This window comes from Caenorhabditis briggsae (genome assembly GCF_000004555.2).
Source record: "Caenorhabditis briggsae complete genome, chrX, whole genome shotgun sequence".
Taxonomy (NCBI): Eukaryota; Metazoa; Nematoda; class Chromadorea; order Rhabditida; family Rhabditidae; genus Caenorhabditis; species Caenorhabditis briggsae.
Window position 1 is genome coordinate 8435517 of NC_013491.2, and position 25525 is coordinate 8461041.

At 36.2% G+C, this 25525-nt stretch overlaps 5 protein-coding genes and 1 non-coding gene across 6 annotated transcripts; 2 read left to right on the plus strand and 4 right to left on the minus strand.

Annotated features, from left to right (window-relative positions):
- Window positions 1–9136: 9136 nt before the first annotated feature.
- On the plus strand, window positions 9137–9812 carry CBG14193 (the record flags this gene model as incomplete). The annotated part of the gene is made up of 3 exons (XM_002644314.1): window positions 9137–9231; window positions 9550–9624; window positions 9668–9812. The coding sequence occupies 3 exons, from the start codon at window positions 9137–9139 to the stop codon at window positions 9810–9812; spliced, it is 315 nt and encodes a 104-aa protein (XP_002644360.1).
- A 323-nt stretch (window positions 9813–10135) lies between these two features.
- Cbr-dhs-26 lies at window positions 10136–11751 on the minus strand (the record flags this gene model as incomplete). The annotated part of the gene is made up of 5 exons (XM_002644315.1): window positions 10136–10275; window positions 10790–10943; window positions 10992–11342; window positions 11383–11645; window positions 11694–11751. The coding sequence occupies 5 exons, from the start codon at window positions 11749–11751 to the stop codon at window positions 10136–10138; spliced, it is 966 nt and encodes a 321-aa protein (XP_002644361.1).
- A 3497-nt stretch (window positions 11752–15248) lies between these two features.
- Window positions 15249–18115, plus strand: CBG14195 (the record flags this gene model as incomplete). The annotated part of the gene is made up of 11 exons (XM_045239473.1): window positions 15249–15318; window positions 15365–15505; window positions 15657–15788; window positions 15834–16138; window positions 16185–16293; window positions 16936–17057; window positions 17104–17226; window positions 17277–17437; window positions 17487–17613; window positions 17666–17821; window positions 17867–18115. 11 exons carry the CDS (start codon window positions 15249–15251, stop codon window positions 18113–18115), a joined length of 1695 nt encoding a protein of 564 aa, XP_045095354.1.
- Window positions 16769–16840, minus strand: CBG28301. Its single transcript has one exon. It is a non-coding gene (tRNA).
- Window positions 18116–18342: 227 nt separating the features above from the next.
- Window positions 18343–19724, minus strand: Cbr-clc-3 (the record flags this gene model as incomplete). Its single annotated transcript, XM_002644317.1, has 6 exons — window positions 18343–18404; window positions 18451–18535; window positions 18587–18819; window positions 18869–19033; window positions 19105–19201; window positions 19698–19724. The coding sequence occupies 6 exons, from the start codon at window positions 19722–19724 to the stop codon at window positions 18343–18345; spliced, it is 669 nt and encodes a 222-aa protein (XP_002644363.1).
- Window positions 19725–22860: 3136 nt separating this feature from the next.
- CBG14197 lies at window positions 22861–24504 on the minus strand (the record flags this gene model as incomplete). Its single annotated transcript, XM_045239474.1, has 6 exons — window positions 22861–22960; window positions 23192–23247; window positions 23294–23469; window positions 23817–23970; window positions 24226–24336; window positions 24382–24504. The coding sequence occupies 6 exons, from the start codon at window positions 24502–24504 to the stop codon at window positions 22861–22863; spliced, it is 720 nt and encodes a 239-aa protein (XP_045095355.1).
- Between the last annotated feature and the right edge of the window lie 1021 nt (window positions 24505–25525).

Consider the following 25525-nt stretch of genomic DNA (forward strand, 5'->3'; position numbering starts at 1 on the left):
ATTTTCGAAAACATATACAGTAGCGGCCAATAGGATGTAAAAACGTAGTTTTGAGTTGATCCATTTTAATGAGTGTCAATTGTTCGATCACTTAGAAAATTTTGAAAGGTTTAAAGCAGACCTATATTAAAAACTATATTTATTGAATTTTTCAAAAATTTTTAGTTTTTAAATCTTTGCAAAATTCTGAAAGATATTTTTTCACGTTGTCAAAACAAAATCGTTTTTCAGAAATCGACAAATAACTAAAAACTAGAACATCTCAAAAAGTTCTGTAAGTTGATTTTTTTCAATCTAGGCCTGTTTTTTTGCCGTTTTATAACTTGCTTAGCCTGTGTGTTAGCGTGTACAACATTTGCGATAAAACTTCTAACGGGAGCCTCATAACCGAATAAGTTCATTTCGTTTCTGGCAAGAATTATCAGAAAATGATATCGGATAAAGTTGCCAGATTCATAGAAATTGTTTTGAGAGCTTTACGGTATGATATGTAGAACAGTCTACGATTTTTTCAAAATCAAAATGTTTCACGTGATCTGTTATTATGTGCTTTTGAGATTTCATTTATTGACTGTCTGAGAAATCAAATGATGGTGTGACACTACTCGGCTCTGTAAACCGTTTCTAAGGTAATATTATCTTTGTAGAACTAATTCTCTGTTTTCTTCGTGTATTTCATGTGAATAGGAATATCGATTTTTGTCTGTTAAATTCATATTGTATTATGTTCTACTTGAAATGACTGTAAAACTCAGGAGTGTGTTCAGATTAAACCCCACTTTCTAAGTTTTTGAAATTCGTGGAAAAGATGAAAACATTGGTAACGTTCGAAATATACTGTCCGTTATTTTTTTATCTTTTCGACATCTTTGACAGGTGCCGAGATAAATTGGGTCAGAGTGACAATGTGTAGAACGTTTTATTACGAATTTTATGTTGTTGCCTTCATTTCGTATATTTTAATATTGCTAACATATTGTCACTTTATGGTTTTAAACAAGAAACGAGATAAACTGGGTCAAAGTTGACAGGTTACAGTAACCATTCCATTGAAGATTTTCTCGGTATACCTATTTTCCTTCCCCCCTCAGTTTTTCAAAAATAACATTGTGTTCACTGTCATGAGCTCTTTTTTCTTAACAGCGTCACATAACTTCATTAGCGAATTCCACTCTACTCGTGCAAACACAAAAATCTTGCATCATTTTGCGTGGGGGCACCTTGTTTTTTTTCTGCAAGTCCAGAATATTCTTTTGTTCGGGTAATATTACATTAGGATAGTGGAGAATAGTTCTTTTTCGACATTACGAAATATTTTTTGTCACAAGGAAGAACCTTCTTTTTGTCTGTGTGTATGTGTGCGTTTCTGAGAGTAAACTTTGTTTGAAACAATAAGATGTCTAGATTGAATTTTGAGCCTATGCTCTTGCTTGCTCTAAGGAGGAACCAAAAAGTGTAAGACTAAAGTCAAAAGAAGAGTTCATCTAGAATATTTGCAAAATGTTAGGCCATGGTAACAATTGGTATGTCACATTTGTTGACTTCTCCGAACACCAATCACAGTCGCGAAAAGGTGAGTTTTTAATTTTCCATCTAAAGTTTATAAAGGAATTAATAATGAAGGTGGCGAAGTAAACACCCTCAAATTTTTCTTGTGTGAGCACTTCAAACAGTAAGGCACAGAAAAACAAAGAACAAACTGATGTATCGAGACAAACAGTGGCGCTTGACGTTAAACAATTCACTTTTGATCACTTACCCACGAACTTTTTTCACTTGATGTAGTTTGCTCGTCCATTTTTGTATCCTCATTTGCATCCAAAATAATACTAACCAAGATTTATTACATATCCACGAATCTAGGTTCTATTAATGGCACATCCACTTGTATAATTCGTCGTTTTTCGTGTCATCCATTAATTTATTTGATTTCCACTTTTACCGGAGTTACAACAATCTGCACGTAGCGTTCACAACTTGTGTTAGCTAGTTTACACGATGTTTGAGTACATTTTTTCGCATTACAGCTCGAAAATCGGGTTTTTCTCTTGTTGAATGGTTCATGTGGTGGCCTAGATATAGAAAAAATAGAGTTTTTTGATCTGAAAGTTCTAAATTTAACCAATAACTTGAATGAAAATCAAAAACCTCAGATTTTTCTATTTTTTCATAATTGCAATCATTTTCATCATTTTCAAATTTGATTTGCATCACTGTTTTATTTTGTGCCAGCAATTTGGAAAAAATAAACTCAATTTATCATCCAAAAACTTGAAAATCGAACAACACTCAAGTCAAAAAAAATTCAGTTCGAGTAGTTCCCAGAAGGGCTCAACAGTTTTGAGAAGGGGTCCCTTCCATTCTCATATATTCATTTTTTGTCTCTCGCTTCTTTTTTTTTGAGACGTCGGGGCTTCTCAATTTTTGATGTTTGCAACTCAACTTGCCAAGCTATGCATTTAGACTCACTCCAGCCCATGGAACCATAAACTACATCACCTCATTTTCTTTTTTCTGCTTCGTGCGTCATATCATCTTTTTGGGTAGGATAAATTATCACTGAAAATACATTACAGGATCAAAAAATCATATTTGAAATTTTTCAGTAGAAGATAGGAAGGAAGTTTTGAAGGTCAAACAAAGTTGTCTTCAAGTAGTGTCTGAGCTTCATTTTTCAATTGATAATTTCTTTTAAAATAGATCGAAACCAGATAAGCGCTTTTGAAGTGACACAACTCCAATTTAAGTGCTAATTAACTCATTTCAAGATACTTGCGGCTAAATGTGAGACAGGGAATTTCAAAAAGATTTTCAGCCTTATTTCCAGTAATTATTTTTTCTGTTTTCAAAAATTTTTGGATTCAACAAAAAAATTATAAAAAGCTTGCAAATCTCAGCAGAATGAAATTTCGCAAAAAAATTTGCAAATGCAAAAATCAAAAATCTGTTCAGTACATATATTTTGAAATTTTCAGACGAATCCGAAAATTTGAACTACTTGTTCACAACTTCAAAATTTATCTTTCACTGAATAAGTCAAATTATAACTTTTTGTAATCCTGTTTTACCGAAATTTCAATTATTTTGTGATTCTGAATTTTGTAGTTTCTCAGAACCCCATTAAAGACTTCATCACCAAAAATCTGGTCAGCAGATTGAATACAATATTTTCTCTGTTTTTCAAACTAGCATTCTCTTCTCATTACTAGCTCTCTAAAATTCACCACGTAACCAATAGTTTCCTTTATGCTGTCTTTTCTTGAAAAACTTTTTTCATTCTTGTTTTTTCAGTTGCTAGAGAAAAGCACTTCCCTTCTCGAAAAAAAACTCGCAACCATTTTTCTCGTTTTCCTTGACTTTTTTTTTCACATGTGGCACCGATTCTGTCCGTCCGGATGGATCGCTTCCGGCGGGTTCTCCCCATTTTCACACAGAATCCAAAGTGTTTTTCCGTTGAAATGAGAAGAAGGAGGAAGATTTTGAAAATCTCTCGACGTGAATTTCATTTCCGTCACTCCTTCTTGAAACCAAATGAAGCGTCTCGTTGTCGTCGACGTCTTATATTATAGGTTATTTTTAGAGCCAAAATCTCTCTATTTGTTTCAGATTTGAGTCTTCCTATATAGAAAAATGAAGCCCCAACATAGTTCAAATTCTACAATTGAACATGAAACGTAAGAGAGACAAAAAACTCTATGAATCTCTAATACATTTGTTTCATAATGAGCACATAGTTCAAGACAACAAGCATGTTCCTTCCTTTTATGTTTTTTCTTTTTTTTTCTGCTTCTGATGACGCAGTTATGAATTCTTAACTCTCTTCTTGTCTCTTTGTTTGGTCTAGGCTGGTTGCCCATAATTGGGATAATGTTGGCATTTTTTCAGTGTCCCTCTCCTTCTCTTTCTTTTCCTATTTTCCGTGTTGTTTGAGATCCGATGTATAACATATAATATTTCGTTTCAGAACAACATATTATCTTATAGTTTATTACCTCCAATTTTCTTACTGGAACAATTACGATGCCTTCATTCTTGCCCAACTCTGGATCCCCTAGAATTATTGGTTTTTAAGGGACCTTCCAACTCATGTACCCTCCCCGCCTCAATACGTCTTCTCGATCCTCAAATTCCTGTTAAGTGAGCAACAGAGCAACACCCCCGTCTTCTCGGTTAAGTATACCAGTGTATCATTTTATCATTGTGATGCTCCGAATGCTCCTTATTCATCATTTTCTCTTTTCTTTTGACTCGTTTTGTGGTCCCTGTAGTTGTCCTCACAAACGTTTTGCCTCGGTGCCCATGAACGTTTTTTCTCTGACGTATCATGCCTTTTTTGAAGACTAGATAATTGGGGACAAAAACACCAAAGCGTTTTTGTGGAATTTTTTTGAGGAGAGATCGATACGGAAGTCATTTTTGCTCTGCTTTGTGAACATCAACCAATAACGGTAGTAGAGTTACTCATTTGATATTTTCCGCAAACTATGGTTCTCAGTCTCAAAGTTTTAAAAGTTATAAGAGATTCCGAGGTCCTTGAAATGCCAAATTTTATGATCTGAATTTGTATTGCTATCTCAAAATCGCGGAATCTGAAAACCTGAAAACCTCAGAAACTCAGCATTTCAGAATTTCAGAAACTCAGAATCTCAGAATCTCAGAATCTCAGAATCTCAGAATCTCAGAACCTCTGAATCTCTGAACCTTATAATATGATTTTTGTTTCGAATTAAATTTTTTTTCTCCAACAAATTGCCGGCTTCTATGAAACATCCTTTTTCATATTTATAGCTCTATTCAATTTCATATGCAAAAACGTTTCAAATAACCCCGAACATATCACGTCTCTCTGAATACCCATTCTGATTACAAAGATATTTTTAGAAATCAATCTAACCGTCCATTCACAAAAAACCTCCTCCCACATCTTCAGCCTCCATCCAAAAAAATGCTCTCGTGGTGTAGAAAATTGAGCTTCGACCCCACGGCCACTCCAATCCTCCTCCTGAAAATGCCTCATTTCTCGTGTGATGTTTACACAAAGCAACTAATTTGTTGGTCAAAAATAATCTCGCGCCCCAACGACGCCCATTTTTTTCTTGCTTGTCGGTTGAAGTGAGAAGTGGTATTATATTGGGAGAGGAAAGAGTAGAAAAATGAAAGGGCGGAGAGGGTGAAAAGGCTCGAAGTGGGCTCATAAACGATCTGCAATTCGACACTTCTTTCTCCTCTTCTCCTCCCTCTTCCTTCTTTTTTTGCTTTATTCTTATTCTTATTCTGCTTCTTCTTCTTTTTTTCCTATTCCTCTAGTCAGGGCGTCGTTCCAATGACTTCAAATGTCTTCAAAGTTTATTTTGAGCAATTCGACATGTTTTTCTATGCTTTCTCTATTTTTTTTCCTATTTTTTTTCATCCTATTTTTTCCAGCTTCTTTAGTCTTGTCTATTCTGGTTCATATTAAACCTCAGGGTTCTTTAACAATTTCAAACTTCCTAAAACAAACCAAAAAAGCAATAAAATCTAAATATAGCCTGTCTAGCCCTATGGACCTAAATATTCTACAAAAACAGGGTAAAACTACATTATCTTCCTGACTCTTCCCATCGTATCCGTATTCTGTTTTTCGACTCGAACACAGACAACCACACAAAAGTGGGAAAGTGACGGAAGTGATTTCCTTTTGTTCATTGCGGTTCGTTTTCTCTTTTTTCTCCACAAATGCACACCCATGCTAGGAACCTAACTAACTTTCCAACCTTCCTTTTCAGTCTTCTTCATTCTTCACTAATTTTCTGGGATCTGAGAAGCTATGGAAGCAAAAAAAACCGCCGAAACGTAAATTTTGGTGCAGAGAAAACTTGGAAATTGTTAGTCACGTGCCGAGCGACATTTTTGAAATGATCGAGATTTTTTTTCGTGGAGGTCGTATTGGTTTTTGGTGGTAGCTCTCTTTTCCGCTCTTTTTTCTCCTTTCCGGGTTTTTATTCCAAATTGGTATTGAGAAATTTTGAAGGATCAGGGGAGGGAGAACGTTTTCAAATTATATTTCAAAAAAAAAAGGCAAAAAACCAATTACGCATCCTTCACTTTTGAGTATACTCAGTTAGAGTGAATAACTTTTTGCGAGGAACTCAAAAATCGCAAGATAAGCCAAAAAAAACTATCGTAGAACCCGTAATAGAAGAGCTCCTTTATTATTTTTTTTTTAATCACCCGCGCATCTTTGAATTAGTTTTTCTTAACAAGTAGAAGCCGAAAATTGATGAAACTCAACAAGATCTTTATTTAGACGTAGCTAACTTTTAAACTGAAAACCGACACATACGCATAACCATGGTCAATTTTCTGAGGATCTATGTGGATTACTCCTGGTTTGATCTTGAACAGCTTCAACCTCTTCTCGAGGTGCCACCGTAGTTTTTCTTCCTTTCACAATGCGACCAAATATAGATCCAGAGTTGGTGAATCTTTAGATAACATCAAAAAAGCACATGTCGGCAGTACCAATGCGTTTGTAGATCTCGTTTCGACTGACGACCTAGTAGTAGAAGAGCTCCTACATACACTCTAAAGTTTGTGATGATTTCTTTTGACTCCTTTACAAAATATCAAGATAAAAAGGTTTACTGATAAACTCTTTGTGATATTATGATGAACAATTGGTCAGTTGACAACTTTTCACATATTCAACAGGAACCGTGATAACTTGGCTCAACGTTTTAAATTAGGAGGCCCTTCTATTCTAGGTTTTACGATTTTTAACGCCAACTAGAGAAAGTTCTCAACTTTCTGATGAATATAAATCAACATTTCATTAATTTAGACTAACTTTTGCTAAGTCTCATTCCCAGGGTGGTTCTAATATTTCTTCAATTTTGAATGAGACTCAAATCTATATCTCACATTATCTACAATCTTATTTTCCTAATCTAACAAATTGAACTTATTTGATATAAAATGTCTCCTAAATCCAACAAATCCTGAACGCCACCAGTCACTGCCGTCCATTTTTTCAAAATACGGATTATCACAGATTATAGAAACAAGTTATGAGATAATTGACATTAAACGATTTCTCGGCGAAACATTAAACAAAAATCAGCTTGCCCTATTCATACTTGTTCTACATTAATCTATACAGCTGAATTTTTGTTTTCTGAACTTTGGAATTGCAAAAGACAATTTTTTCCGTGGTCAAAAAATTATTAGCTTTGTGAACTAACAAATTTCAATTCAGTCAATTCAGCTGCTACTTCCTCAAAATTTTAGATGACTCCTAATTTAGCCCAGACTTCCAAATATCTGACATATATTATTAAGCCACGAAATAAATCGAAAACACAAATTTTAACACCGTAACCGCAGATGAAAAGAGTAAATTACTTGCTTGAATTTTTTTCTTGGCTTCTGTTTTCGTTCCTTCGTTTTTCTGTCTTCCCCTTCTTCTTCTTCTTTCAACTTTTCTTCCTCCTGATTCACCAATTCTCCTTATTTACTCTTTGTCGCCTTTCTCTTTTTGTTTCCTCTGTTCTTGGTCCCTGATTCTGAGGTGTCTGACGACAATTCGCCCATCTGATGACACATCATCATCTCATCTATTTGACGCATTTTTACTCAAAAATCGGTGCTCTCTTGTTTTAGCGCTTTGGATGATTCCGTGAGATTCCAGAAAATTCCAATAATGTGGCTGCCAAAATGTATGTTTACGCAAGGGTATTCATTAGTGTGATTCTATTGTTTTGTGAAACGTGTAATGTGTCCTTTAAGTTCGAAGATAATCCCAAAAAAAAAATGTTTCTTTGTGTCTTAAAACAAAAAAACGGGCCTAAATTGCTCTCACAAAACCACCACCAGACCATATTTGTTTCGTTTTTCCTAGTTTATTTTTTGTTTCTCTTTCCACCGACAGCATGCATTTCTAGGCCTTTTGCGTCGCTATGTCTTGGTTCCGTTTTCTTTACGCACACGTTTGTGCTTCCATTTTTTGTTGAATATTTCACTTGGTTCTGTTCTCAAAAAACTAACCGAGCCGTGGATAATGGGACACTTTTTTGTTTTGGTTTGACATGGAAATAGTCAATGGTGTTTGTGTAGATCAAATGAACAAAGTAACGGTTGAATATTCAACTATTCAAGGAAACCATAATTGTTTTGAATTCTGAGAACTTCGAATCCCAGAATCCTCGGCGACCTTTTCTTGAAATAGAAAATTTCACAGTTAACCTTTTTTTACGTAGTAAATACCTAGGTTAATTTTAGTATGTGTCCCTCCCATTCTAAGATTAGCAGTGTCGCAAAAAAGAAGCATCGCACGTCATCATCATCATCTTTTTTTTACATGCATTGCTATAATCTGAAAGTCATTTAGGTCTACAAAATGTCCAACAAAACAATCTTGCTCAATTAATGGCTCTGTCCTTTTTATTCCAAATTACACTCGTTTTCGATTTGAGTGTTCTTATAAGACGCTCATTTTTGAACAACGGTCAAAAAGCGATGAGTGAGGCCTTTATTTCTTTCAGATGAGAATTTTTCTTTTTTTTTCGTCGACGAAAAAAATTGTTGAAAAACTCCTTAACCAAGTTAAAAGTGTGAATTAAATCAACTGCTGGGAAAAAATTCGAAGGCGTTTTTTTTCTTATTTTTTTGAGATGATTCTTGAGGTCCATTTTCCTAGAAAGCCAAAAAAAGAAAAGAAATTCAATTCCAATTTTCTAGCAATTACCTATCAATCTTTCTCAACAATACAAATCCAATTAAGGAAGATTGAAGAATTCTAGAATTATTATATTTTCCCGGAACTATCATTCAAAGAAAGATGAATGTTTTTAGTGGATCGTTAAAAATATTCATTTTCCAAAAAAAAACACAAATTCGTACTTCCTAGGACTTCAAAAACTGTTCGTAAATGAGCCTTGCCATATTTTTCATCGTGTATCATTTTTCCATTTCTCACTGGTAGTATTTGTGCTCCACTTTTCCATTTTTTGTCTTTTCAAAAAACGTTTTTTTTTCTCAGTATCCCACTTTGCTCCTATGAACGGCTCACAAACGGTCTTGCTATTTTTTCCCTCTATTTTTTTCAGTTTTAGAAAACAACAAAACTTAAGAAGAAAATTTAACACAATTTTTTCCAGATATGTGGTTGGTTATTCTGTGCTTTGTCCTCCCCGCTATCATTTTCTCGATTTTTGCACTGATCGCGTGGCTTCGGGTTCTACAATTGAATTACAGGTATAGTTATCCAAGATCCGTTCAATTTTGAAACCGATTATACTTAATACTCATCAATTATCTGGAACCAGTTCTGTTCGACAAATTCTCGTTTTTTGTCAAAAAAATTCAACATTTGTGGAAAACTATTTTTCCCTTGGGATCATTTCTATCTTAAGATAACTTGCGAACTTTCCAACAAAAACCACACTATTTTTCTATTTTTTTCATGACGACACCATGAAATAAAGTTCAACAAACAGCCTAACGAAACTTATTTCACAAAAAAAGACGGAAAAAATAAATAGCCAATATAAGAACTTTTACCCTATTTTTCAGACGTCGGATGGCTGCAGAGGCTGCTGGTCGAGAAGCAAAAAAGAAGGCATCACAACTCGAAAGTCTCATTACGAAGTGAGCAAAGTTTCTATTTTTGCATAAAGCGAATTTTTTTCAGGAAGGATGGAAAAGTGATTTGTCACATTCCGATTCAAGTTGAAGACATTGAAACCGGGGCCATGTTCTTATACAATTCAGATGAGAATTTGGCAAATATTGATGAAGACGTCAAGGTTCCATTGGTCGAGCAACAAGTTGTATGAAGAACTTTCGAATATTCGAAAGATGTTTTTTTCTCTCAAATCACAATATTTTGAATCACGAAAATAATACACAACTCTCGCTCTATAAGCGTCAGTATTCCATAATTTCAATGCATTCCCTGTGATCTCTAACTCTGGTATGAGCATCCAATCCCATCCAAAACCTAAAAACTGTAAATTTATTATCACAGAACAGTCTTCTTTTCTCTCCTCGTTGTTTGTAATTTGCAGCTTGTCAATTAAACTGTATGTTCAACTCTCATAATATTTGTATTTCCAGACATGTAATCATATTTTTATAAGATAAAATATAATATTTTTAATTAGTGATTGATTTTGTTCTGCCACAAGGTGAGAGCCCAACCAGGAAGATTGATCCATACTGGACACCAACTAGCCATAGTTTGGTGACCAGCCAGCATGAGGAGTCCACGAAGGCATCGCATGTTGGTAGGAATACGACCTGGAAAATTCGATTATGGAGTTTTAGTTTTTAAAGGAGGGAATGCAAAAACAGTTTAAGAGAAGGATGTGGAAAATCTAATAAAATCGCACAATATTTTTCAGTAAAAGTCTATCGGAGATTTCAATTTTTGTATCAAATATCATAGGTGTCGCTACCGGCTGTGCAGTACAAAGGAAGTTATGTAATATTTTGACCTATTTTCATTGGAAAATTGTAATATTAAAGTGCTGAAAAAGTTTTAAATGTGTCTGAATACTTCTAAATAAAGTAAACTAAATAAAAACTCTAGTTTTGTATTTGATTTTTTTGTATATATCCAACAAAGTGAGGTGAGCGGTTTTAACCTTTTTGAGGGTGCTGACCATCTTGCTTCCTCACCTCCTTTCAGTAAATTTGAACAATCTAATCTTCTCAGAAAATCTCAAAGTCTCGAAAAACAAACATAATTTATTCAATTGAATCTTGAAATTCCACTTATCAAGTTTTTATCTATTTCAATCTTCCAACTCACCATCAATATCAGTATACTCATAATATGAACCCATATCCGTAGTGATCAATGTCGATCCATTCCATACTTTCTTTTTTGGATCAGATGCAATTGCAACAACAGCTTTGCCGCAGTATTCTATAGACTCTCCATTCAAAAACATTTCATTCTCTGTCTGCAAAATAGTTTTACAAAAATACAAACTCAACTTTTATTAAATAACCTTTCCCCATGACCCAGCTGATGTTTCCAGCATGTTGATAATTAACTCGGTTCTTACTGCAGATGGCCACAAGGAAACGACAGTAATATCTGTGTCTCTCAACTCATGAGCAATATCTGACGAAATTCGGTCGATTGCCATTTTTCCGGCTCCATAGGCAACATTAAAAAGATACATGATTCCTCCAAGTGAGCTAATGTTCACAATGAATCCCTTCATCCCATTCTTGCTCATTATCCTCGTTCCAAACACACTACAGTAGTACTGGTTGCGAAGTCCCACATTGTTGATGTCATCCCAGATTTCAGGATCTTTTTCAAAAAACTTTCGAGTGTCTCCAGATCCGCATTTCTAAAAACTCATATTAATGATTATATCACGCCACACTTACTGTGACTGCCGAGAATGCGTTATTCACTAAAATATCCAACTGATTGTCTGTCTTTCGTGCAACTTTATTGAAAAACTCTTCCACCGCTGCCATATCACTGTGATCTATATAATGAGGATAGCAAGTTCCACCACGTTTTCTGCATTCTACAGCTGTGTCTTCCAGTGTTGGTAGATAGGTTAGTTGGGATGATAAACTCTCTTCTGGGCACCGAGCGGTTATGAATAATGTGCACCCCGCTTCGGCGAGTTGTAGTGCAATACCTTAAAACGTTTCAGTTGGAAAAAAATAGTTAGTAAAAAAGTACAAACCTCTACCACAACCGCGAGACGCTCCAGTGACAATTGCAACTTTACCTTTCAGGGACATTATGAAAATATTCGTTCCAATGACATTATTCTCCAAGTCCTCTCCTTTTATACTATATCATCTTTTTTGTCATCAGACAGTCTACATTTCACTTTTCTTGTGCATAGATTTTTCGTCTGATTGATGTCTAGTCTTGTTGTTTGTCATATGTTTGTTGACGGTGTCTTTGATTAGAACCGTTTGGATAGATAAAAAGTGCAAGAACTTCTCGAAAGTGCAAATCGACCTGCAGTGGAGAAAGAGATAGAAGATACCGGTCACAGTTCAGAGAAATATGTCGCGAAATTTCGCAAATCAGTGTCTGATCACTAGTTTACCGAAAAAACCACTAACTAGAGGATCGGGCAGAACTAATTTGCATTTTGAACCTCTGAAAGAATGATTCAGGATCATTCAATTTGTCTGAAAACTTCATAGTACATAAAACAAATATGAAGCTTCAGTTTTGTAATTGACATTTTTTTCTACCAATTCAACAAAGCGAGATGAGCGATTTTAAAATGACAGGACTTTCATTTCATTGCTAGTTTCGATATTTTTGGTGTTTTTTTGGGTTACAAACGGAGACGGGTTTTGTTTAGTATACTTTTTTGGCTACGAACTAGCATAATTTTCTTTAATACTTTGAACTTTTCAGAGCAACAGAAAACACCAAGGGAAGTATACTGTAGAACTGTACTTCTATGAAAAACAAGGTATTAGAAATAAAGGTCGTGTTATTGGTTATACAATTTTTCAACAAAAAAAAAATTGGAATTTATCCGGAAAGTACAATCATACAATTTGATGGAGAATTAAAACAATTCCCGATTCTGAAAATACAAAATCTAATAATTGATCAATTTTCAAATTAAAATCCGTACACAAACCATTTCAAACTCACATCACTTATCAAAAAATGCATTAAAATTTGGAAAAAAAGATAGTTCTGTAAATAAATCAGAAACTTTGAAACCCAAATAATGCAAAAAAATGGGTGGGCTGCGCATCCACATGAAATAATTGACGTGCGAGATAGTGCTGGATTTGATGGACAACTCGGGATGTGAAACGAAAAACCGGAAACGAACCTGTGTGTGACTAAAGATTTCGGTCCATTCCAGGAGGAGTTTCGTTTGGCCATATATATTTTGCACTGATCTCTTGTTAGACTCCGGGCGTCCCCCCAAAGAGAGGAATTTCACAAATCCGCTTCAATCATTAGTCAGGTTGAATCGGGTTTTTTGGGGTTGAGCGGAAAGAGAATAACAAATGTTGTCGCTGGTAATCTCCTATTTTCGATGTCATTATGATGGTTTCTGTGCGAGCTGACATAGTTTTTTTTTTCCACCATCATCAAACATTCATTTCAAAATGTTTCACCTCCTCCCGCAGATATGAGTTTGTTTTAATTCGTCATTTATTTCACTGTCGGTTTTTGAACTGATCTCAATTTTCCTATAAAACGGGTTCAGTTAGTTTCATGAATCGGTTAGTCCCAAGAATTCATTTTGTTTGCAGAATTCCTAGCACTAGATTCTTTGTCTAAAACACAAGTCATTTTGGGACCACTGCCTTTTTTCCAGTCGTTTTCTGTTTTTTTTCCTTTGGTCTCTATGTCTGTCACCTGGACAACGTCAACAAGGACGTTTCTCTGAAAATGGGAAAAATTCATCTTTCTTGAGTCTTTCTGTGACAGATTTATGTACCTCGTGAATTCTTTTCTTCCTTTCTATTCATTTTTTTTGAATTTTTCATTTTTTCGAGCAAAGCAGTTTCAGCAAAAAAGAATCTCCCCACCAATTGTCTTTTCAATGTTCCCCAAACCGGAAACATCACCAGTTCCGTGTTGTTAGAAAAACGACAAACAGGTTGAAAAACAAGGTCCGAGAGAGCGGTTTAAGATTTGCAGGATTTTTTCCCGTTTGTCGTAAATGTTTAAAGGGGGACTCCGACCAGAAATTTTTATTGCATTAAAATGTGTTAAAATTTATCTATTTTTCGAATATTATTGCGAAAAAATTCAAAGAAAATCCGAAATCCCAGAAAAACGGCGTTGAAAAGGAAGAAAATTCAAAAAAGGTGCCGCCGGGGGACGAGGATTTTCAGTGAGAAACCTAGGACACGGCACCTGACAGCCTTTTTTTCAAGTCGCCGACAGTGGTTTTTTACATTTTTTACCTGCCGGACATGAAATTGAAAAAAATCCGGAAAATTTGCCACATAGGAAAGGCGCCCGCTGCCGTGGCCTAGGTTTCTCACTGAAAATCCTCGTCCCCCGGCGGCACCTTTTTTTGAATTTTCTTCCTTTTCAACGCCGTTTTTCGGGGATTTCGGATTTTCTTTGAATTTTTTCGCAATAATATTCGAAAAATAGATAACTTTTAACACATTTTAATGCAATAAAAATTTTTGGTCGGAGTCCCCCTTTAAATAGAACCACCATGCACGTGCACTTTCCGCTCAATTATCTCGGTCTGAATGATAGCAAAAATTATTCAATTTATAAATTATTTATCATAATTTCGTTTGGGTTTTATCAGTTGACAGGTTTTTAATATCTTTTATAGCAACAGAGAGAATATTTGAGTTGAATGTGCACTTATATGGTGAGCTTCATTTACGGTATATGGAAATTCGAATTTTTAGTGTCGACGTTTTTGAAAGTGACGTCAAAAACAATGAAATATAATAGTTCAGATTCCAAATTATTGTTCATGTGTTAGATTTTTTTTTGTTGAAAAAGCAGTGATAATTGAATAAAGCGAGATTTCGGACTATCATTTGTATTTTGGAGTGGAGTTTAGCGTCTAATTCTGGAACGAACAACAATTGTTATTTTTCCACATTTTTAAAATCCTGAAATTCTCAGCCGAGTTGAGTTCAAAAACTTTTTTAACACTCTAAAAATCTAATTTCGAAAGTCCAACCGGCGCAAACATCACTGTCATGTTTAAAATCTGAAAAAAAATCCACTAAACAGTTTTGATATACCCACCAGTATATTATAAATTTTTCCGTTCTTTTCACAAAATCACAAAGTTTTTAATCGTCACCAGGTCGCTCTTCTCCTCACTCTTTAACCTCATCCCCCTCTTCAACCTATTGAACTGCCACCTATTAAAACTATTTTCCGGTTTGGCTTTCGAATCTCAATTCGTTTTGGTATTAACCCTCTCACAAATTTCGAGGCGTAAAATTTCGTTCCGAACGTTCCAAATAGGATTCAAACCGATACAAAAATATATATTAATAATTCAAGTGGCTATAGAATTTCTCCTATTTTCTGTTTGCCATAGAGAATTTCTATTCTGATTTTTGGAATTCGGAGTTTCCAATATATGAAACTTTGTCAAAGTTCCTATCAATTCTAAATGCACCATCACCAAGTAACGGTGATCCCAGACCATTATTATCGTTTCTATACGCCGTTTAGAGGGTAATATATTTTTTTCAATAATTGTTTGACTTGTTACAACTTTCCACACTTAAAGATATAAAATTACAGACACCACTTCATGCCGGGTGCAAGAGTAGGTGATGGAACCGAACCACCAGCTCATAAGAAGAGTATTATCTCATGGACAAGTAGGTTTTTTTCAGAATTACTTGAAGGTAAAAAATTCAATTCCAGGTACACCAACCAACCATAAAGTGAAATACTACATCACTTGCAGTTTTCTCATCTTCCTTATTTTAATTGTCCTCTTCATTTATGTCTGTTCTCTGGCAAACATGTCTACCGCGTTTGGATTACTTGGAAGTAGAGGATTAGGTTGGTCGCACTTTTTTATTGAAACTTTGTTATGTTATCTGGTTACTATTTTCACACTTATGAACACGCATGGCAGGAAAGCGAGAGAGGACAACCAATGAAAATTGACCAATTATGTATACATCGAACATGTTCAAAAACTTTTTTACAGGAAAGGCCATCCAGGAGTCACCACTGATCAACGACCCTATTTCGGCGGTGATCGTCGGAATGTTAGCTACAGTAGTCCTACAATCGGCAACGACAACTACTAACATTTTGGTGACCATGGTCGCAGCAAATAGTCAGTTTTCAGAGATTGCCAACCAAAAACTTCTTGAATTTTAAGTGATTACTGTGCATGATGCTATCCCTGTGATGATTGGTAGTGAGCTGGGATCCTCTCTGGTCAACGCTATGGTCTCATTGGCTTATTCTGGAAAACCGGAACAATTCAGGAGGGCGTTTTCTGCTGCTATCCTTGGAGACGTTTTCAACATTTGCGGTCTCTTTGTGATATTTCCAATGGAAATGGTTACTGGTTTGATTGAGAAGGTCTCCTGGTGGATCGTGGACCCCTTGATTTCGGAACAAGGACTGAGTTTCAAGACGTTGGATCTTCTGACAGATCCTATTAATCAGCTTATTCTACAAGTAACATAGTATTTTTAAAGGTCTTCCTTATTTTTCATATTTTAAGGTTAATGAGGCGGAACTTTTGAATGCTACTATTCGCCCAGAGATGTTTGCCCCTAACCATTCATTTGTTCAGAGATGCAGTTTCACAAATGGAACCAGGATTTACAATTGTGAGTAAGAAAACGAATTTTGAAAGACGGAGTTTTTTTTAAATTTTCAAGAACCAAAAGTAAAAAAAAAAAAATAAAATCCGTTTTTCCTTTTAACACAATAATTTCTTTCATACAGTACCGGTCAATAAGATATACAAAAACGGATTTTCAAATGATTTGTGACCATCATGAACATTTTAAGGGCTTTCCACGTTTTCAGTACAAAAACAAGTCAAAAAAGAGTGTTTTTGAGAAATATTCAATTAGCTGGAAAACTAAGTATTTTCAAAAAATTAAGTGAACGCAAATGTGTCAGTCTGGGTCTGTTTCACAGTCTCCCAAATTTTTGAATTAAACGGAAACTTGACATCCGAGCTTGAGACTCCTGTAGATGATAGAAGTGGCTGAAAATCAACTGGAAAATGAGTGTTTGTACATTTTATTCTCCGATACTGCAGGTTAAAAACCAAAAAAAAAACACAAAAAATTTCGGTGCCTCATGCTGGAATCGAACCAGCGACCTTCTGTTTACTAGACAGACGCTCTGCCACTGAGCCAATGAGGCGGACGAAAGAGAGAAGGTTGTAGCGCAAACATATACAAGACACGGGAGCGCGCCGGGAGCGAGAAACCAGAGAAACGAGAGAAAAGGCATTGCAGGCCCTTACCACCACCTCTTTGCCTACACTTCTTTGTCGGACAAGAATATTGGATGGATTGTTCTTTTTATTTCAATTTTCTGCTTGGTTATGTGTTTAGTAGGGATTGTTTACTTGATTCAGGTAATCTTTAAAGAAAGTTTTTAGAAAAAAATAATCCTGTTTTTAGAAGCTACTTGATGGTCATGCCGCCAACTACGTGCGAAACCTACTATCCAAAGAATGCCCGGGAATGTTCAAACCATGTACCGGTTACCTGGTCATGCTGGTCGGATTAGTCGTCACTATCCTGGTAGAACACCAACATCCGATTTTAAAAAAAGGTAAAATTCCATTTTTTAGATTCAATCGAACAGCATTTTTTCGTCTTCTCTGACACCATTGGTCGGAAGCGGGGTTGTGTCCTTAGAACAAATGTATCCGTTGGTTTTGGGAAGTAATATTGGAACTACGTTCAGTGGAGTACTTGCTGCTTTCTCAACTGATCCTTCAAGATTTGAGAAGTACAAACACTACATGATTTATGAATTTCATCCAAAAATTTCTTTTCAGAGCTCTTCATATGGCAATGTGTCAGGTTATCTACAATATCATTGGAACTTGCCTATTTTATATTGTGCCATGCACCAGAAAATTTCCAGTTTATCTTTCTATCAAGCTTGGTGACATCACGGACAAAGTAAGTGAAACTCGATAAAGGAGCAAGTCTAAAGTGTCTCATTTCATTACAGTATCGATGGTTCATTGTGGTTTTTATAATTACGTTCTTCCTAATCATCCCATTCACCATCATCGGGCTCACTCTACTGCCAGACAACGTCATTGTCATTGTTTTCATTATAATTCTAATCATTGCGCTTATGTCGGTGCTTCTATGCATTTTACAGGTACGAATTAACTAATATTTTATAGATTATCAAATAATTGTTCAGAATTGCTGTGTTGCATTCTTGCCACCTGTTCTACACGACTGGAAATTCTTGCCTGTCTGGATGAGATCGCTGAAATACTATGATCCATTCATGTGCAAGATTTTCACCGGTCTCCCAATGATTGGAGGATTCTTCCGGAATGGTGGCGCATATAGGAAACGGACTGAAAACAGCAATGCAAACACCGAAGACGATTTGGAAAAAAAGGTTCAAAAACTGGTCCAACTTAGCGGGCACTCTCAGGTCTAGATTTTCCACACAATTCAGAACATATCCATGTTCATATTCATCATCATTTTCCCTTTCTCCCTACTTATTTTTTGTAGCCACATATCTTTTCAATTTTCCAATCTCCTCTGCTTCTCTAGTCTTTGGTTAGTGCTTTGTCGGTTTTAACAGGTTTATTTAGTCTGTATTATTGATTTTTTTTTGTGATAACAAGCATTTTTTTGTCAGAAATGAACAATTTGTATTTATTAAACTTCGGTTACTGGCGGCTCATCGAACTCCACATCCGGGTCCACACGTGAGGAAACGCCTGGAATACATCAAAAACCGATGTGAACGCAAAAAAAAAAACTCACAGAGCAAGAATGCAGAAACCAAGAGGATTCCGGTGCTGACGGCGGCCATCCAGAAGGACCACGACAAAGAGTTCATGTCACTTCCCTTAAACTTCAAATTTCAAAACATTCAAATAAAAATTCTCAAGATACTCACGTAGTCATAGTGGTACACATCTTGGAATTGGAGTTGTTGCAACGTGAATGTCTTTCCTTCACGATTGGAATTCCAGTAGATCAAACAACCGGAACCGGAGAATACACCGGTGATGAAGATGAGTAGAGTGGTAGATGGTTTGCATCGCTGACAACAGAAAGGTCCAAATAGGAGTACTGTAGCAGCAACCATACAAGCGATGGCAAGAAACAATGCGACAAAAACTTCGTATGCTGAAAACTTTGGATTTAAAAATCCTCGGGATTGAAATGTTTAGCATACTTTGAGTTGGCAAATGTCTGTACATGGAACGCTCGGAATACATATCATACCCATCCATGAAGTTGCGAAGCTGCTTGAACATACTCGACAGACGGAAATTGCAACTACCGTAATGCCGAGTGGTGATGCATTGGCGAAGGACACCGCGGTGCATGTGAAGACCGTCTAAAGAAAATTAATGAGGTTTTTGCAAAAATCCCAAATCTGGGAGGAAAATCTAAATGCGAAAAGCCTACCCATTTGGTTGCGCGGTTGATGAATGGACCAGTAGTCGGAGACCAACGCGATGACCAACATTCCCGTTCCCACCAAGAGAAGTATCCATGATACTACCTAAAAAAAGTGGGAATACCAAATGACAAAAGATCCCGTAATTTCGATGTTTTTTAGAATACGAAATGCTCTATTAAACCTCTACCTTGCATTTTGAGCTCAATTATCTTAATTGCTGCAAGATATATGAAAAATATGACGATTGATAAAAAGTTAGTCCTGATATCAGCTACAGCTTGTCAGTTAAGAGATTTTTTATATCTTTTATAGAAATTAAGATAATCAAGATTAATGAGCAAATACAAGGCAATGATACTAGATTTTATCTAATAGATCCTTGTCCCCCATACGTGCACTTTGAGCTCAATTATTTCAGTTCCCATGAGAGATGGTAAAAAATTGTTAACTGGTGAAATGTTTGTCATAATACCACCAACGTTTTATCAACTTACACATTTTGAAATAAACAAGATAATTAAGCTCAAAGCGCGCGTGTAAGGTAGGCTGGGACATTAGGAAAATACGGTATTAGAGAGTTCGCAGTCTTTGAGCATACCTGGAGGCCTGTGAATTGCATAGCCATAGTGAGATCCTTCTAGCGCATCTTTATGATTCCATTTCCAGTATGAACCTGAGCTTCCACACTTATGAATCAACTCCAATTAGACGAAAGTGCAAGAAATCCTTTCTTTTCAAAACGGACAAATGAAATGGATTTAACAAGGTAGCGTAATTAGACTCCAGAAGAAAAGAAGGCGGGGAGAAAGGGCGGCACGATGAAAAGAGATGGGAATAAGAGGAGGAGGAGCAAAAAGAGCAGTACGAGGAGCAGTTAACTAACCGCGATTCATAAATATGCATAGCAAGGAAGTGTGAAGAAGAGTGAGGGCAGTGTTGTGGTCACTCGATTTTGTTAGATTGACTTTTTGAGGAAGCACAACACTGAGAAGTAGTAAGGGGAAATGAAATGGAAATTGGAAATGAAACAATTATCCGTGCATTGCGCAAGATAATGGGAGGAAAAAAAGGGTTGAAACTAGAAAAACGAAGGAAAGAAGAGCACATGAAACTCCCCGGATGCAAACGACATGTACACTTGTGAGACCACCTGGTGAATTTCTTAAGGTTTCATAAAACTTCTACCTACATATGTTTCAAACAGCAATTTCAACGTTTTTTCTTTTTTTTTCCGCTTGAAAATGTAAACTTTATGGCTTTTATTCGAGTATTATTCAGTTAGTGAAAAATGAAACGAAAAAAAAGAGTTCAGAATATACGATGAACCACAACCACTCTTCAAAATTTTTCTGACAGATTAGAAATATTCCAAGTTCATGCAAACGCATTGGAATTTTGAACATCAAAAACTGCTAGAAAAAGAAGATATAAGAAAATAAAAATTGTTGAAACATAAATGCATCGTAATCTACACTACGTCACATTTAGTGGTGAATTTAGTGGGAAAAAAGTTCGAGAACATATGGAAACAATCTTATCCGTCACTAAAATCTCGATGACTCCCAACGGGGGCCGTGTTGCGAATAGAGAGGGGAAAAGGAAGGAAGAAAAAGTGGAAAACCGGGAGCCCTCTCCAAACGAAGGAATAAATACATTGACTGGGATTTTTCATTCGAAAAGAAAAAAAAACAAAAGACTTCTTTAGTTTTTTCAGTTGTTTTTTTTTTTGGAAAAAAAAAATATCTCGAGAGAGAAAAAATCGTTAATTGGAAGTCGTGCGATGAAAAATTAAGATTTCGAGATATCCGGTTCTGTCACGAGAGTCGGAGAAACACACATGGAGTCCCCGAAGTAAGCGAAAGATGAAATATGGACTAGATACATTCTTGTCGAGTTTTGTCTCTTCTTCAAAAATCTCAGAACGTGTAAAATAAAATTTATGTGCTTTCTTGGTCCGAGAGGAGAAAAAACTCGAGCCATCCCCTCTCCCGGTGTCCCGCCCTATACTTCAATAAATAACTCCATGTCCGTTATTCTGACATCTGCAGATGGTTTCTTGCAGCAGCCAGAAGAGCTTCTAACCAAAAAGTCGTTTTGAAACGGAACCGCCGTTTTCAAAATTGCCGTGAATCAAAGGGACAGATGTGGCGTTTCCTGTCTAAAATTGAAAAAAAAGAAGAGACTTGTCGAGGCATGGTGAAGGAGGAAAGCCGAAAGAATAGTTAGAATTTTAATAAACAAAAGCTGGATAATGAGAAGTTCGTAATGTCGACTATATGAGCACGAGGGAAAGAGTCTAAAGCATTTTCAAAATGAAGAGGAAAAATTTTAAATCGGAGGATATTTATTGGGATTTCAAATTGGCAACGGACCAAGCTTTCTCTGTATTGTTCCGATCCGGATTTTAGAAAAGTGAACCTTCCCTTCAAAGTCCTTTGTAAAATTTTCGCCGAATCAAATTTGCTCTAGTCGTTTTTTTCATATATATATATATATATATATATATACATATACGTATAAACTGAGACAATTTGAAAGACCTTCAGAGGAACCTTGGAACAATAGAAGAGCCGTTCCTTCAAATATAGGTTTTACGGTATTTCAGACTTCGAAACTTCCAATAAAAAACGTTTAGTTTTTCTAGTTTTGTAAGTTCATCATCTCTAAATAAATATCATTTAGACTTCCAGTTCTCCAGAATTGTTAGAGATTTTAAAGTTTTAATGACTCACATCCTAGAGCACCAGCGTATCGTTTACTTTTATTCTAAGATCCTAAAATAATCACAAGTTTTTCTACAACTTACATGCTCCGGCATGACGAGATAAACAACAGCCTTGTGTACATACCAAATGCCTTCTCCACCAGCATCCGTATGGAAAAAATTAGAATTGTTATTATTAGTAATGTGACTAGCTGCTAACCAACAAGGCTGAAATGAAGAAAAAGGGAATGAGTGTCCCCTGTTGCGGATTCAGATGAATACTACGTACACAGACCCGAGGGCTCATCTCATCCGGCCAATCTGCTCACTTTTCAATCTCGTGCTCGCCATATCGAAGAATACACTAATTAACAGTTGTTCCATCTACACACACACATATACAAACACATAAAAAGCTTTTCAGATCGGATCAAATTTGAGAACATCGCCTTCTTTTTTTCCGAGAAAAAAATGAAAAACGATTCTGTTGATGTCGTCCTAAAAAATGAAAAAAAAAGAATTATCTGTTTATTCGTAGACGAGAATACCTATTGCAGTTTTGGAAGAATGGAAATGACGCGAGAAAAAGAACAAGCGAAACGACTTCACGCGTCGGTTTTTCACTAAAACTTGGTGCTTCTGGTTTTTGTTTTACGGAAGCGAGAAGTGGACGAAAAATTGGTTATGCGTTTCCTGTGAAAAAACAGCTTGAAAATCGGATGGACGTCAGGTGTTTTAGGCAAAATTAGAATAGGAAAAAGCCGGGAGTCTTGAAAAACAGATGCCGATGAATTTTGGAACTATTTTTGGCTTTTCGAATTTAATTGAGACTTCCATTTCACGTAAAAATTAGTTACATAGATTCATCGAAAAGTTCATTATCACAGATTTTTTTGTGAGGAAAACTAGAATTCCGAAATGGGGACAAGTGATTTACGTTGGTTTGGCAAATAAAAGAAAAAAGTGATTAGGAAGATGAAATTCAGATGTGATATTGATAAAATATACACGGTTATGAAATGGGATAGAGAAATCGTCTCTATTTTTCGGAATATGTTCAGTCGGTCGACGAGGATGGTTTCTTGGAGCTTGTCAGAGATTTTAGCAAATTTCTGAGTGATGGTTTCGAGTGACCACGTTTGACAGGAGCCGAGCATCTGGAAAAAATTACAATCATCCATTGAGCAATTGTTCAAGCGAAAAACGTATTTTGAGAAATATTAGCTAAATTCTTGGATTAATTTTCACTGAAAACGTACGGAGATTGTTTATTTCAAACTACACATTTTGAAGACTGTCTTTTTGTTACACGGAACTACGGCGCGTTTTGAAAGAATTTTGAAGAACCTTCATTTCTATGGTCAACCGATTTCTCATCAAAAACTTACTGCGCTATGACAGCAAAGTCGTCGATCAAGTCCTCATCAAAATCTGTGTTTTCGGTCTGAACACCGTTATTGACCTTTTCAAGAATATTCACCGAAGCTTACCACAAGCGGATCCCTTGCTATCCCATCCACAACCGTTCCAATAATGCTTGGCGATACTGTCGCGAGACTTGTGGAGAGAAAATTGTGCAGTGAGACGTAGTAGATTTCAATCCACGTCTTATCGAAATACTTTCGGAACGGCTCGGTGTCTTTTGCGTGTTGCATGTAGGGGAATGCTGAAATATTTGTCATTGGTGGGTGAGTGAAAGGTTTTATGGTTCTCGTATTAACTAGGGATCAATGATAGCCACACTTATTGCCCTTACACGACTTAGCTGAGTTTTTCAGATTTCAACTTCGAAAAAAAAAATCAAATCCGAAACCCAAGAAGCTCGAGCTGGGCACAGCAAAGACGAAACTTAAACAGGGCCGAGCTGGTTTCGGCAGAACCAATCAGGCTACCCGAAAACATTTGCGAATATTGGCCAGCTGTCTGACCGATCTTTGACCAGAACTTTCCCACGACGCCCGAGATGGTCCGAGTTTATTTTTACCTAATACTGCAAAATCACGGAATACTCACCAAACCAATCGGTCCACTGTGGGTTGTTCAGTGTTAACGATGACATTTTTCTGAAGAACTCGTTGCACTTGGCAATATTTTTCTTCTGTACACATCGCACGAGGAATAGTCGGTAAGCGCTTGCTTCGTAGCCCTGTGCTTGCTTGATTCCTTCCTAAAGTTAACTGTTTTGTTTTCGAGAGATATTGTAGTCAAAAGAAGCTTTTGTCTCTTTGATAGAGAACGAAGGTAAAGTCCTGGAAATAATTAGGCAAAAAGCTATCGATTTTTCACGGCACCACATCAGATCTTCCGATTTTGAACGGAAATCGTCACCACACTTGTCTTAGAATTCACAAAACTTCTGTGTTTTACAGATTTAGCCAAAGTGACTCTACTTTTATGTCTAAATTTTTATACGAAATCTTACAGCGTCAAGACTATGAAACACGCGAGCATTCCACGATTCCCACATTGCACACAACGTGTCGACATCTTGTTTCTCTATCGCTTCGGTCATTTCATCGATGCATCGGTCGACCTGAGAACATCTTTTTTCAGCTATTCAGTCCGTCGTAAAGCCTACCTGATAGTTGGCATCTTTGGTCTGCGAGCACTCTTGTTCGAACGCCTTCAACGTGGTTATCATTGATCTTCCGGCCAAATAGTTTCTGACGATTTCTTCTGTGGAGTTTGGCACATGGCTCATTTGGATATTTCTGAAAAAAATATTATTTTTGCGAGAATTCGTTAGGAAAAAGATGCAAAACGTGTTTTTTCGTCGATATAAATGACCAATCAATTCGTTTATATAACATTCACTTGCTGTTGAAAACGCGCTCTAATGCATCAAACTCGCATATAAACAGTTTTTGTTTACAATAATCGACGAATTGAAGACATAAAGCTGGTAAAATGAGAATTTCCATTATTATTCGAGCTTTTTCTTAATTTTCTTATTTTGGTAGCATTTTTTGCGGAATTTCGCGAAGATATTGAACTGCAACTTACTTTTACAAACGTAATATTGATTTTTAAAGAAATAATTCAAAAAATACCAGGAATAGTCATCAAAGAAGGAATAGTCGAGCTGAAAAGACTACTAAAAAATAAATCGGCACTTGTCCTCGAGAAGTACACGGCCGAGGGGACTAGGATTCGCAAGAAGAGCGGCCAGCGCGCGCGCACACACATAGAGAGGACAATGGCAACAATTGAAGGAGTGTTCAAAATGGAATTCATGCGGAAAATCGGATCAACAGGTCTTCAATTGGTTCTGGACCGAAATGGAATCAACTTGATGTGAGATGAGCAGCAAAATGGTGAGTATTTTGATTTTGAAGTTACAAAACCGGCTAAACTCTTTGCTAGAATAGCTCGCTGAGATCTGAATGCTTTTCAGAACACGATAAAACATTGTAATTCTAGTCAAAACGCGAACAAAGATGGATTGTTCTTTTTTGGTCGCATCACTTCTTTGAAATGGTATTTTAGTAGCTCATAAACCGATTCGATGACTTTTGACGAATACAGTAGTTTTATTACCGTCATATAGTCAATAAATGTGTTACTGTAGTATTTATTATTTCTCAAAAGGACTTTAAAAGAGCCGACTCAGAAATTCCTTATGAAACAACTCATTGGTTTTTTTCTTGGCCAGTTCTTTGTTTCAAAAAACCCAAACAGTTGTTTTGAAGCCCTTTTGCCAAATCCAATGACATATCAAGTTT